The 13,052-nt window shown below is 55.0% G+C and overlaps 1 protein-coding gene across 9 annotated transcripts in view; it reads left to right on the plus strand.

The window, feature by feature from the left end:
* The window catches only part of POU2F2 (POU class 2 homeobox 2), a 76,531-nt gene that overhangs the window by 56,042 nt on the left and 7,437 nt on the right, over positions 1–13,052 (plus strand). For 6 of the 9 annotated variants that reach the window (XM_029206560.1, XM_029206589.1, XM_029206574.1 and 3 more), the window contains 4 exons: positions 916–1,032; positions 1,278–1,514; positions 11,425–11,530; positions 11,621–11,712. In XM_029206560.1, coding sequence (XP_029062393.1) covers positions 916–1,032; positions 1,278–1,514; positions 11,425–11,530; positions 11,621–11,712 — 552 coding nt within the window. The remainder of the gene's footprint in view (positions 1–915; positions 1,033–1,277; positions 1,515–11,424; positions 11,531–11,620; positions 11,713–13,052) is intronic. The other 3 variants (XM_029206597.1, XM_029206611.1, XM_029206605.1) reach the window with 1 other exon arrangement.

The raw sequence follows: 13,052 nt of genomic DNA on the forward strand, positions 1-13,052 counted from the left end.
CTGAGAGTGTGCAACTCATCAAGCCACACCTCCCACCCCATGTGTCTTTCACCAGCAGACCTCTCAGGCAAGGCCACCATTGTCTGGTATTTTCAGGTAGGAGAGGAAGAAGGCTGGGACCCCTCTAGGCTGGTCTGTCCTACGTGGTGGACGTGAGATGCATCTGTATCCTCCACAGAGAGAGGAGGAAGGGCTCAGCGGACTCTGGGGTGGACGCTGAGAGCTGGCAGTACCTGGGCCACATCTGGCCTGCAGACATCCTTTGCTGTCCTGCAGCATTTTTGCTTTGGTTTTTTTGCCGGCAGAAGCAGGGTGGGGCTGGGCAGGCCTCCCCTTCCGGCAGGCGGGCGTACTCTTTTCAGCCCACTCCGTCCACACTTGCCCAAATCACCCATTTGTGCTGTCTGCCTGCTCCTTAGGCTTTGAATTCATGACCCATATTCTAAGGCGGTGATTTTTATTTCATGCCCTAATCCTCTTTCTTCCAATAAAGTCTTACTCCACTGGACAGATAAGAGGTGCACCTCTGGCTGAAGCAGATGAGAGGTGTGGCACACAGGACTCCCTCCTTTGATGTCCCGGGGCCCCTACTGGCATCCTTTCCCATTTTAAAAGATGGTGAACTGACCCCCAGGAGGGTAAAAGCGCTCTCCAAGGGTGACCCCCTCCTGTCGGGAGTTCGGGTGCAGAGGGTGTGTTAGCCTTTTCTGACTGGTGCGGAAACTGAGGCCAGAAAGGTGGCCCGAGGTCCCCGCGGGCCACTGCAGGCCCGGCCTCCGCACCCCAGTCTTCTCCCTTGGCGGCGCGGGGCTGCCGTTGCCACACACGTGCCCTCTCTTTGGTTCACAGGTGGGCATTCTCTCTGGCCTCCACTTAACATTCTGGGGTCCCGGACCCTGCCTCTCTCCCCCCCAGATCAAGGCTGAAGACCCCAGCAGTGACTCAGCCCCAGCGGCACCCCTGCCCCCCCAGCCGGTTCAGCCGCATCTGCCCCAGGCCCAACTCATGTTGACGGGCAGCCAGCTAGCCGGGGTAAGTACTTGGGGTGCACGGGGGCAGGGACAGGCCAGCCCCCTCCCGTCTGTTACAGGACTGGTGGCCACGGCCACGGCCACGGCCACTCTCTCAACGCCTGCCTCTCGCCCTCCTCTGTCCTCCTGGAAGACCTGCCCCCTAACCCGCTTGGCTCAGGCGCTAACCCCTGTCTGCTTTCTCTGCTCCCCCCACGCCCCTCCTCCGGCCCCTGCCGCCCCGCCCCCGCCCCGCCCCGCCCACAGCTCACGGCGCTGATGCCAGCCCAGCAACAGCTCCTCCTGCAGCAAGCGCAGGCCCAGCTCCTGGCCGCCGCGGCCGCCGCCGCCTCCTCCTCCTCCTCCTCCTCTTCCTCCTCCTCCTCGACCTCGCAGCCCCCAGCCTCCTCCGGGGGAGGCGACCTGCCGCCACCACAGCCTGCCAGCCAGCCCCCCGGGACCCCACAGCTCACCCTGTCCCAACCCATCCAGCTCACAGCACAGGTAAGGGCAGCCCCGGGGAGCACACGCCCTCCAGCGGAGGCCCCGCGGAAGCCGAGCCGGTGCAGGGGGCCGGCCGGTCCACGCGGACCGTTCTGACCACCAGCGCTGGGCCAGGCGGTCCCCGGCAACCCCAGGAAGCCTCGGGAGATGCTGCCACCCATCTCTCAGAGGAGTAAAGCGAGGCTCAGGGGGAGGACACCCTCCACGCGATGGGCGCGCCTGACTCTCTGCTTTCTGTGCATCTCGCTGAGGGTCCGCAGCCACCTGGGAGGCTGACACATTATCCTCAGTTTACAGCAGAGGAAACCAGGGGTCACCTCCATGCACAGGACCTGTGTGGCTACAAAAGAAAGGCTGAGAATCAGAATCGGTGCCCCACATCGAGTGCCCTGGCTCATCCAGTGAGACGCTCTTTCAGAAAGGGGCCTGTGGTCTGTGAGTTAGGAAACACTGCATTCTCTCTCCCCATTCTGGAGACTTCTGGTCTATGTGGAATCATGCATGAGTGGCTGTATTAGCTTCCAGGGCTGCCATAACAAAGTATCACAAACTGGGTGGCTTCAAACAACAGAAATGTATCATCTCAGACCAGAAGTCCAAAATCAAGGTGTCAGCAGAGCTGGGGTCTCTCTCAAGGCTCTACGGGAGAATCCCTCTTTGCCTCTTCTCGCTTCTGGTGGTGCAGGAAACCGTTGGCTTTCTCGTAGATGGATGACTCCCGTCTCTGCCTCTGCCGTCATGTGGCCATCTTTTCTCTGAGTGTGTCTGTCTCTGTGTCCAAATTTCCCCTTCTTATAAGGACACCAGTCATTGGATTAGGGTCCACCCTAATGACCTCCTTTTAACTTGATTACATCTGCAAAGACCTCGTTTCCAAACAAGGTCATGTTTATAGGCACCAGGGGTTAGAACTCCTACCATTTCTTTCTTTTTTTTTTTTTTTTTTAATGGCCGCACCTTGCGGCATGTGGGATCTTAGCTCCCCGACAAGGGATCGAACCCGTGCCCCCTGCAGTGGAAGCATGGAGTCTTAGCTGCTGGACCACCAGGGAAGTCCCCTACCATATCTTTTTAGGGGACACAATTCAACCATGATATTGGCCAACAGACTTCCCGTAAGGATGGTTGGCGGGAGCAGAGTAGAGGCTGGGCAGGCCTCCTCTTCCGACAGGCTGTTTTTTCCAGCCCACCCCTTCCTTCCACCCCTGCCATGTCACCCATTTGTGCTGTTAACCTGGTTTCCATAGAGCGTTTGAGTCTGTGGCCCGTGTTCCAGCGCAGTGAAGGGCCTGGCAAGTCCTACAGCGAGGGATTGGCCTATGCTGTCTACACCAGGGAGCTGTCCAGCACCCGCAAGGCTGTTCCCTTGGCAGCGGTCGGCCTTCGATGGGCCCGTTCCACTGCTGACCAGCACTCCCATTTGGGGCTGTCCTTAACACTGAGTGCGTCTCTGTCTCCTTAGAGCTTCCTGCCGCTGGGCCTGGCTCTGCAGAAACGCAGAGCAATCTGGCCTCGCTGCTTTGCAGCGACTCTTCCAAACAGATCCTTCCAATGCCCGGCTTGCCACCGTTGCCATAGGTAGTCTGTCGGGTGCTGCCTTTGTACCAGGCACTATGCTAACGTGACCTCCCTGAATCCACAAATCCTCATCCTGGCCAAGGCGCTGGTGGGGGGTGGGGGAGGAGCGGGCGTGCAGGGGAGGCAAAGTGACTTGCCTGCCCCAGGTCACACCGTGAGCTCAAGTGGCAGAGCCAGCCTGGAAGCCAGGCCTGGGAGTCCAGGGCTCTAACCACGTGATCTGGGGCTGCTGCCTCTAACTGGCACCCCTCCCACCCTTGGCCACCAGAGACCCCAGCAGCCGGTGATCTGTTTGCTTTGTAGCACACACGGCGCTTCACTGAGCAAGGTGGAGGCTCAGGGCTCCTCCAGTCTTGGTGTTCCTGCGCCTGTTCTCCTTTCTACCTGGAAGTCAACCCCCTCCCTTTACCTGGAGAGCTCCTCTCTATCCTTTAAGCCCCAGCTTGGGAGCCTGCACCTCCAGGAAGTCTTCCATGACTTCCCTCCCTCCAGCTGGTTTGATTTCCTGCCTCCTGTCTCCTCTGGGGGCCCCCAGCCCATTGCCTCTCCTTCTGCCACAGCCCTGATCACCCAGGGCTGTGTCCACATATGCCCTCAGAAATGTCTGTTCAAGGAGCACAGGCTACAGGGAGGGAGGAGGGACGGGGCAGCCTAGCGCAGACCCAGCCAGGCCCTCAGCCCCTGTGACCAGCAGGCACTCCTTCTGTTCATACACCCCCAGAACCACCTCTTCCGGACCCCCTACGGACACCAGCAGCAGCAGGCCGACCCTCTGCCACCTGTAACCTGCCCAGGCCCTGCTTCTCAAGGTCCCCTCGAATCCCTCCTGCCCAGCCCTTTCCTCTCTCTCCTCCTGCCCCACCTTCCCTCAGCTCTGATCTCCATCTGTCTCCTGCAAGTGCAAAGCTGGGCTGAAGTTGTTTTCTGGGAGTTCTGTCACCCTGTGGTCTCACTTCCCCAACAGACCAATGTTTATCCCGTACAGCCCATGAGCCGGTCACCATGCTGTGCCCAGGCCGGGGTGGGGACCACCGTCCTTCTGCCCTCGCTGCCCGCTGCAGCCACAACCGGCCTCGGCCCTGGGCTTGACCCTCTCCCCAGCCTGTGTCGCGTGCCTGCCAGTGCAACTGCCTGTGCCTGCCCAGCTCTGTCCTGCCCTCGTTTCGCAGACACTTCCCGCCTCCTGGGTCAGGCCCTGGTGGGAAGCAGGCATGACTCAGACCCAGCCTTGTCCCCAGAGGGGCTCCCTGTCTTGTAGGGAAACAGACACACCAATGAGCCACTAAGAAATGCTTTACTTGAAAAATAATACGAAAGTCAAAAAGCATCCATAACCCTATCACTTTAAAATTATATAAAGTACGAAGGGAAAGTCCCCCTTCTGTCCTTCTATTGCCAACTTCCAAAGGAACATCGGTCAGTTTGGCAGGAACCTTCCCTGCATTTCCCTAGCCTGTACAGAAGGGACAGTTACAATACAATTTTACCACTGACTTTTATTTATTTATTTTTGGCTGCGCCCCTTGCCTTGTGGGATCGTAGTTCCCTGACCAGGGATCGAACCCGGGCCCTCGGCAGTGAAAGCACAGAGTCCTAACCACTGGAGCGCCAGGGAAGTCCTTATAATACAGGTTTACAATTTGTGTGTCCAGCACTCAACTCAGCATGATGCTTTCTACCGAGGGGGCCACACAGACGTTTACTGAAGCAATGAGGGATGTTTTGCTGCAGCTTTTCAATCAAGGGTAGGGAAGACATCTCTCCAGGGGAGTAATTCAGAATGCCTGGGGTAGGGTAGGCATTGACTGAAAATTTACATTAACTGTTAAAACATCATTTTGTATTTGGAGAGCGGCGGCGGTGGGGGCGGGGAGGAACGTCCCTATTTTCGTAATAAGACCACGGCAAATAAAGCTTGAGAAGATCTTTCAGGGGGTAGGACCTAGTGAAGAAGGGTTTCCCAGAGAAACCTGCTGGATGTGGTGGGGGATGCGGGAAAAGAAAGGGGTCTGTGTCTGAGGGAGTCAGGGAAGGCTTCCTGGAGGAGGTGGTATCTGAACCGAGGCGGGAAACAAGTAGGAGTTTACCAGGTGGATGAGCTGGGGAAAGGGTTCCAGGCGTGGGACTGGTGAAGGCAAAGCGAGAGAGCAGGGCAGGCTTGGGGAGGTGAGGGGTGGGAGGCAGCAAAGGATGAGCCAGGAGCGGGTGTCAGTGGGGCCACAACCACACTCTAGGCAGCTGAAGAGGAAAAGGGACTGTTTGGCTCAAATCACAGAAAAGGCCCAGCCTGGAACGTCAGGCCTGGCCCCAGGGATCTGTCTCCCTTTTCATTCTGGGTCGGGCATAATGGGTACCAGCACTTCAAGACTTGCAGCCACCCCACCCAGAGAGAAAAAACACACCCAGTGGCCAGGTTTGAGTCGTTGCTGCCAACTCCCGGGAGGGTGGGGTCAGCCCCACCTGGACTGCGTGACCTGAGAGTGGGGGAGGGCAGGTCCCCAAGAGGAGGAGATGGGTCCTGCTGCTGGAGCAGGGGCGGGGGATGCCAGGTCAGCTCAGCCGCCCACCTGGCACCACAGGCCCCAGAGTCCAGGAGCTGGGCCGGTCCAGAGGCATGCCAGTCACTCCAGGACTCCTGGGTTGGGATCTGCTGTTGCTCATCTGTCCTGGAATTTTAGCATGAGGTAGCATGGAATGTAATGTGCAATTGGCAGGTAGGTGTTTTTTTCTCCCTGTTGAATGGTTCTCTGCTCCACGGTGTTCTGCCCCAGTCGCCAGGACCTCGTGGGCTCCATGTGGCAGGGCCAACCTCTGGGGGACGGGGATACGTAGCAGATCCGACGCTAGAGACAGGCTACCTCTGTCCACCCCCCACCTCCAACCTTTAGAGCTTCCCCTAGTGGAGGGACTGGAATAATCATAGTCATTTATTCATTCAACTAATACTTATCGAGCACCTTGTGTATGCCAGGTGCTCATTCATGGCCCTGAGGGGACAGCTGTGAATGAGGCAGAGGTGGCTGTCCTTGAGGACATTATGTTCTAGTGGCGAGACAGTAAACAAGTAAACATATCAGCAAAACAAGACGGTTTTAGCATAAGTGTAATGAAGAAAATGACACAGGGCGCTGTCCTAGACTGAGGAAGCCACATTTTTTTTTTTTCTTGCCTTGCTGCACGGCATAGGGGATGGAACCTGTGCCCCCTGCAGTAGAAGTGCAGTGCCTTAACCACTGGACCGCCAGGGAAGTCCCAAGGGAGGAAGCCACTTTTAATGGGGTGGTCAGGAAAAGTTTCACTGAGAAGGTGGCCTTTGAGAACCGAGACCTGAATGAGTCAGGCAATGAAGAAGGCAGTGGGAGAGATTAGGAAAGGGCAACAGCAAGTGCAAAGGTCCTGAGGTGGAAACCAGCTTGACTTGTTCAGGGTACAGGGGAAAGTGGAATGGCTGGGACAGAGTGAGTGGGAGACAAATAACTGGTGAGGTGGGGAGGCAGGCAGGACTGGCTTTTGCAGGGCCTCATGGGCAAGATCAAGGAGTTTGGAATGTGTGCTGGGTATGATGGGAGGTTGTTGTTGGGGGTTCTAAGCTGGCGAGGGTCCCAACTGACCCTTTACAAAGCTCCCTCCAGCTGCTGTGGGGAGAATGGGCTAGAAGTAAGGAGTGGGAAGTCCTTGCAGGCATCGAGGTGGCGATGAGGGTGAAGGTGGGGTCCGGGATGCTATTTCGTGTGGATCCGATAGGTCAAGGGTGATTCCTGGGACTTTGGCTTCAGAAATTGGTGGTGGTGAGGTGGTTTCCTGAGCCGGGGGAGGCAGGGGAGGAACAGGGTGTTTTGGAGGGTGGGGCTGGGGAACCAGGAGTTTCACTTTGGACGTGGTAGTGTTCAAAGAGTCTATTAATCACCCAAGTGGGAGACATCAAATAGGCAGATGGATATTTGGGGCTGAAGCTCAGTGGAGGGTCTGGGCGGGAGCTGGAAGTTGTAAGTTTTCAGGAAGAGGATGGACTGGTGGGGCTGCCGCCCTCGAGAGCTCACGGGGTGACGTGAGGCTGATGTGAGGGTGCAGTGCTAGCAAATGCTGGTGTTGGAGGAGTAGGTTGTGATTTCCAAAATGCTTTGAGAATAATAATATTACTCAGGACTCAAAACAACCCAGTGAAGAGTTAGACATTATTACTCCCATTTTATAGATGACAAAACTGAGCCCTGAGAGAAATGACTCAGTTAAAAAGGACTGCCATTTACGGAGGACCACTTCAGTGAACCAGGGATCAGACTAAACGTTCTACACCTGTTGTCTCATTTAATCCTTTAACAGCTCCATGAGGTAAGAATTATTGAGGTGTCACCTGAGGAAGTTGAGGCTTAAAGAGGGTAAGGAACTGCCCATGGTCTCACGGTGTGTAAGGGACAGAGTCAGGTGTCTGGCCATCTCCAGAGCCCAGGTGGTTCCAGGACACCGTGCATTGTCACCCTATACAGTAAGGCCCAGAGAGACAGCTGGCTTCCTCCAAGTCACACAGCAAGAAGCAGGCACGGGAATTCCCTGGCGGTCCAGTTGTTAAGGCTACGCACTTTCACTGCCAAGGGCCCGGGTTCAATCCCTGGTGGGGAACTAAGATCCCCAAAGATCCCACAAAACAAAAACAAAGAAAAAAAAAAAAAAGCAGGCACGATGGCCAGGACTCTAACCCTCACGGTTCTCAGCTGGAAGGGATCCTTGCACACCGAGGTGACCTTCCCACCCAGTGTGGGAACTCCCTCTGCACCATTCTGGGGGTGCAGTTTCACCCAGATGACCCCCAGGACGGTGCTCACTGCCTTCCTCCCTAGGCGGTCCCTTCTACAATCAATTGCAAGTAACTTACAGGGTCCCCAGACCCCATCCCTTCCCCACTCTGGACGTCACTCTAGGCTGTCCACGTCTTCGCAGCACGCAGTGTCCAGAACTGGTCAAAATTTGCCATTATCAGAGACGGCAAGTGAGTGTCGATGTGCATGTCGACACCGTCCCCACTGGGGCTGCGGGAGTGTAGCGTGTGAGGCCAGTCATGGGGGAGAGGGGAGTCGGCCCTGCGCGCTGGAGTGAGGCAGCGCACCTGCACGGCTCTGGGGCCCCAGCGGCCTCTAGTTCCTGCTCAAGGCTGCCTTCTCCCCACCGGGTGGAACCAAGCCCAGTGGGTGATTACACTGCAGTTCACCCATATGAACCCATATGTGTCATATGAACCGTGTGTCTCAGTCTTTCTGCCCCCAGTCTGTGGCCCAGATCCCACCTGTGGCAAAGCACAGCCAGTCTGCCCCCAAACACCACCAGCCCTAAGGGTTACCTTATTCATTCACTGAAAATTCATGGATTGCCCGTTCTATGCCTGCACTGGGGCAGGGGAGTGAAGAGAATATAGCAATGAGCAAGAATTTCTCTCCCCTCTTCTCGGTTTTAATTGGCTGTGCTAGCTCTTCTCACGGGTTAGGGACAGAGTAGATGATCCACTACGGGGCCGGGGGTGGGGGGGGTGGGGCCTGCGAAGCGCTGGCATCCCTCCGCCTACTCCAATTTCTCCACACTGTCTCCGTCCTAACACGCCCCCAAGTGGCTTCAGCTGGTGTGCCGATTCAGATGGCTCTAGGTTGTGGAGAAATGGCGCCTTCTACTGGCTAACCCCAGTCTTCTTTGTTTGTTTGTTTGCGTTGGGTCTTCGTTGCTGCGCGCGGGCTTTCTCTAGTTGTGGCGATAGGGGACTACTCTTTGTTGTGGTGCGCGGGCTTCTCATTGCGGTGGCTTCTTTTGTTGCAGAGCTCGGGCTGTAGGCGCGCGGGCTTCAGTAGTTGCGGCATGCGGGCTCAGTACTTCTGACTCATGGGCTTAGTTGCTCCGCGGCATGTGGGATCTTCCCCGACCAGGGCTCGAACCCGTTCTCCTGCATTGGCAGGCGGAGTCTTATCCACTGCGCCACCAGGGAAGTCCCTAACCCCAGTCTTGAGGCAGCTCACTGTTCACCCAGAATCTTCTCTCTTTCTCTCCTTCTTGAATTCCTTTGGTCAACCAGCGTTTGGGGATCATCCACCACGCCCAGGCACCTTTCTGCATGAGGGTTACAGTGAGGAATCAGGCAAACAAATCTGTACCCTCGTGGAGCTGGCACCAACCCTTTTTGAGGAGACAGACAGGAAGCTGCTATTGCTACGAGGGAAGGAAAAGAACATATTGTAAGAGAGCGACTAGGGGGAAAAATCTCCGTGGCAGAGCAGGTGGCCAGAGGAAGCCTCTCTGAGGAAGGGGCATTTGATAACGGCTTAAATGATGATGAGGGGCCAGTCATGTGCAGATCAAGAGCGGCGGGGTGGGGGGAATAGCACGTGCAAAGGCCCTGAGGTGGGGATTTCTTTCTGGGTTCAGTGGCAGGAGGGAGACCAGTGTGGCTGGATGAGTTAGGGGGTGAGAGAGTCGTGGGAGGTGAGGAAGGCCAGGTCATGCAGGGCCATGGCAAGGAGCTGGATGTACAATCGATATTACAAATTTGATGAAAAGGGACTTCCCTGGCGGTCCAGTGGTTAGGACTCCACGCTTTCACTGCCAGGGCCCAGGTTCAATCCCTGGTTGGGGAGCTGAGATCCTGCAAGCCACCTCACAGCCAGAAAAAGAAGAAGAAGAAGACAAAATTATAAAACAAGATTAGGTATGGGGGTCTTGGAAGGGTCCACCGTAAATGGCAGGCCTTGAAGCCCCGGCTTCACTCACTGCCCAGGGTCAATCCAAGTGCGGAAGAGAAATAGCCAGGGAGGCCTTCTTGGGTGGGTGGGGAGGGTCTCAAAAGGGAAGGCAGAGTGGATGCAGTTTCAAAGGATATAGCGTAGGATGTCAAACTCCTTAAACTGTATTCTTAGATGATTGGCAGCTAGAGTGAGAAAGCTGAGAGGTCAGGGAGCATCTGGGGACTCTGTCCACTTGCTAAAGCACACGGAGAAAGCAGAGGCCTTTGCAGGTGGACAGGGAACAGCCTGGTACTCTTGCAAGACGAGTGGTTGGAAAAGCAGGGATGCTGGGCATAAGTGACTGCTCAACCGGGCGAGTGGGGGTGGGACACCTGGGTATTTATTCCTTTATTTGGACAAGGTAAATGTTCAAAATTCAAGAGGTACAGAAGGGTTTATAGCGTTGCCAGTTTCTGGTATCGTTTTTTAAGTATAATCTATGCATACCCAAGCAGGTACCAGGGTATAATTTTTTTTTTTTTTAACACAAACAGTAGCACATCATACCCACTGTTTTTCCTCTTGAGCTCTCCATTCTACAGGACATCTTGAAGATTGTTCCATATCAGGACAAAGAGTGTCCTCGATCTTTTTGATGAACACATAATATTCTGTCATGAAGATCTACCCTAATCCATTCACCCATCCCCCACTGCTACACATTCAGCTTGTTTCCACTCTTTTGCTAAAACACTGCTTGCTACTGGGAGTATCCTTCTAGTGAGGACATTCTGCACAAGTGCAAGTATATCCCTAAGATAAATTCCTAGAAGTGGAATGGCTGAGTCAAAGGATATGTGTACACTGGTAATTTAATAGACGTTGCCGGATTACCCTCTCACCAGCGATGTGCAAGAATTTTTGTTTCCCCTCACGCCCCAACACAGTGTGTCATGCACTGTCATTAGGTAAAACTAGTATCTCAGTGCAGCTGTAGTGCGTCTGTCTCCAAATTTCCCCGTATTATATGGACACTAGTCGTACCGGATTAGGTCCCGCCCTAATATGACCTCATGTTAACGTGACCATCTGCAAAGACTCTATCTCCAGATGACGTCACACTCTGGGGTTCTAGGGGATGGTTATGATTCCAACATATCTTTTTTTTTTGGTGGTGGGTGGGGCGGAACACAATCCAACTCATAAGAGTGCCAGAGAGTTTTCCAAAGTCTCTGTACCAATTTAATAAGCCGCTAGGGGCTGGAGTATTTTAAAGCTATTCCCAGACATGATGTAATTTGCCCTGGGAGTGTTTTAAAAGGAAGACTTGGTCTGATTTACATTTTTAAACGATCCTATTTGTTCTGTGGGAATATAGGACAAGGCAAATATTTCATCAAGAAAGAAAAGGTAAATAAAGAGCAAGCCCTCCTGTGATGACCCATGTAGGATAGGATGCTCCGGCCTCCTGGATGCCCTTAGCTCAGGGCTGCACCCAGTGACCCATGCTCCATCCCTCTATGCCTTATGCCAGCCTGCCCTGTGGCACACCCCTCGGGGCTCAGGCGATGCAGAGGGAAGAGCCGGGCCAGGACTCAGGCTGTTGTTCTGTCCACCCCCCTCCCTGTCAGGACATCCAGCAGCTCCTCCAGCTCCAGCAGCTGGTGCTTGTGCCGGGTCACCACCTCCAGCCACCTGCTCAGTTCCTGCTGCCGCAGGCCCAGCAGAGTCAGCCAGGTAAGGCCCTCACCCCGGATGGCCTCCCCAACGCCTCCACAGAACTCTCTCTGCCCCCCTCACCCTGTGCGATCCCTCTTGTCCCCCCAGGCCTGCTACCGACGCCAAATCTATTCCAGCTACCTCAGCAAACCCAGGGAGCTCTTCTGACCTCCCAGCCCCGGGCAGGGCTGCCCACACAGGTGAGTGGTCCACTGAGTGCATCAGGCTGTGGCCAGATGGCGTGGAGTGGTGGTCAGTGAGGGTCTCCTCTCCATTTGCTCCCCCCCCCACCAGCCACAGGGGCCAAGATAGGAGTCAGGAGCCCTGGGGCCCAGTGCTGCTCTGCTACTAATTTGCTGTGAGACCCCAGGCAAGCCACTTTCCCTGTCTGAGTCAGCTTCCTCCTCCACGGAATGAGGGGAGTCAGCCAGACCAGTGGCTCTTAACCCTTGCAGGCACATGGACTCCTTTGAGAATCGGATGGATTATTTGAATCTGACCCCCACTGCCCCAAAATGCACGTGTGCACAAACACAAAACTTCAGGGGGTTCACAGGGCATGAATGCCTCAGATCTCTTCCAGCACTCCAAATGGGGGGCGTTCCCTGAGGGTCTGTTGGGTACTAGTTCGTGTCCCCTTCCCAGACCAGAGACTGCAAACAAGGGCCCACACTCATTTAAAAATTGAGTTAGTTGTCAACAAAATTCCCGGAAAACACCAGATTCCCAGCTTCTTTTGACAAGCCAGAAGCTCTGGGAAGGCTGGATCTGCGTACACATGGCGTGAGCTCAGGCCCCCTCCTGGAAGGCGTGAGTTCTTCAGGCTGCCTTGGTGTCCTCCTGCCTGGTCCCCACGGCCTTTCTTGAAGTTTGCTGCCTGGGTTCTAAACTTTTTTTTTTTTTCTTTTTTCCTGGCCGCGCCTTGGGTCTTGAGGGATCTTAGTTCCCCAACCAGGGATCAAACTCACGCCCCCTGCAGTAGAAGTGTGGAGTCCTAACCCCGGACCACCAGGGAATTCCCACTGGGTCCTAAACTTTAATAATAATTTTTCATGATTATGGATTTTAAAGTTCCCTCCTACCTATTTTTTAAAACAGCCCTTTTAAAAAATATATGGGGGGCTTCCCTGGTGGCGCAATGGTTGAGAGTCCGCCTGCCGATGCAGGGGACACGGGTTCGTGCCCCGGTCCGGGAGGATCCCACATGCCGCGGAGCGGCTGGGCCCGTGAGCCATGGCCGCTGAGCCTGCGCGTCCGGAGCCTGTGCTCCACAACGGGAGAGGACACAACAGTGAGAGGCCCACGTACCGCAAAAAAATAAATAAAATAAAAATTTAAAAATATATGAACTGTTTCAAAAAACCCAAAAAGTTAATTAATTAATTTATTTATTTTTGGCTGCATTGGGTCTTCACTGCTGTGTGCAAGGCTACTCTTAAGTTGCGGTGCACGGGCTTCTCATTGCGGTGGCTTCTCTTGTTGCGGAGCATGGGCTCTAGGCGCGCGGGCTTCAGTAGTTGTGGCACGTGGGCTCAGTAGT

The sequence above is a fragment of the Monodon monoceros genome, unplaced genomic scaffold (genome assembly GCF_005190385.1).
Source record: "Monodon monoceros isolate NGI ecotype Baffin Bay Population unplaced genomic scaffold, NGI_Narwhal_1 Super_Scaffold_10, whole genome shotgun sequence".
In the NCBI taxonomy this organism is placed as follows: Eukaryota; Metazoa; Chordata; class Mammalia; order Artiodactyla; family Monodontidae; genus Monodon; species Monodon monoceros.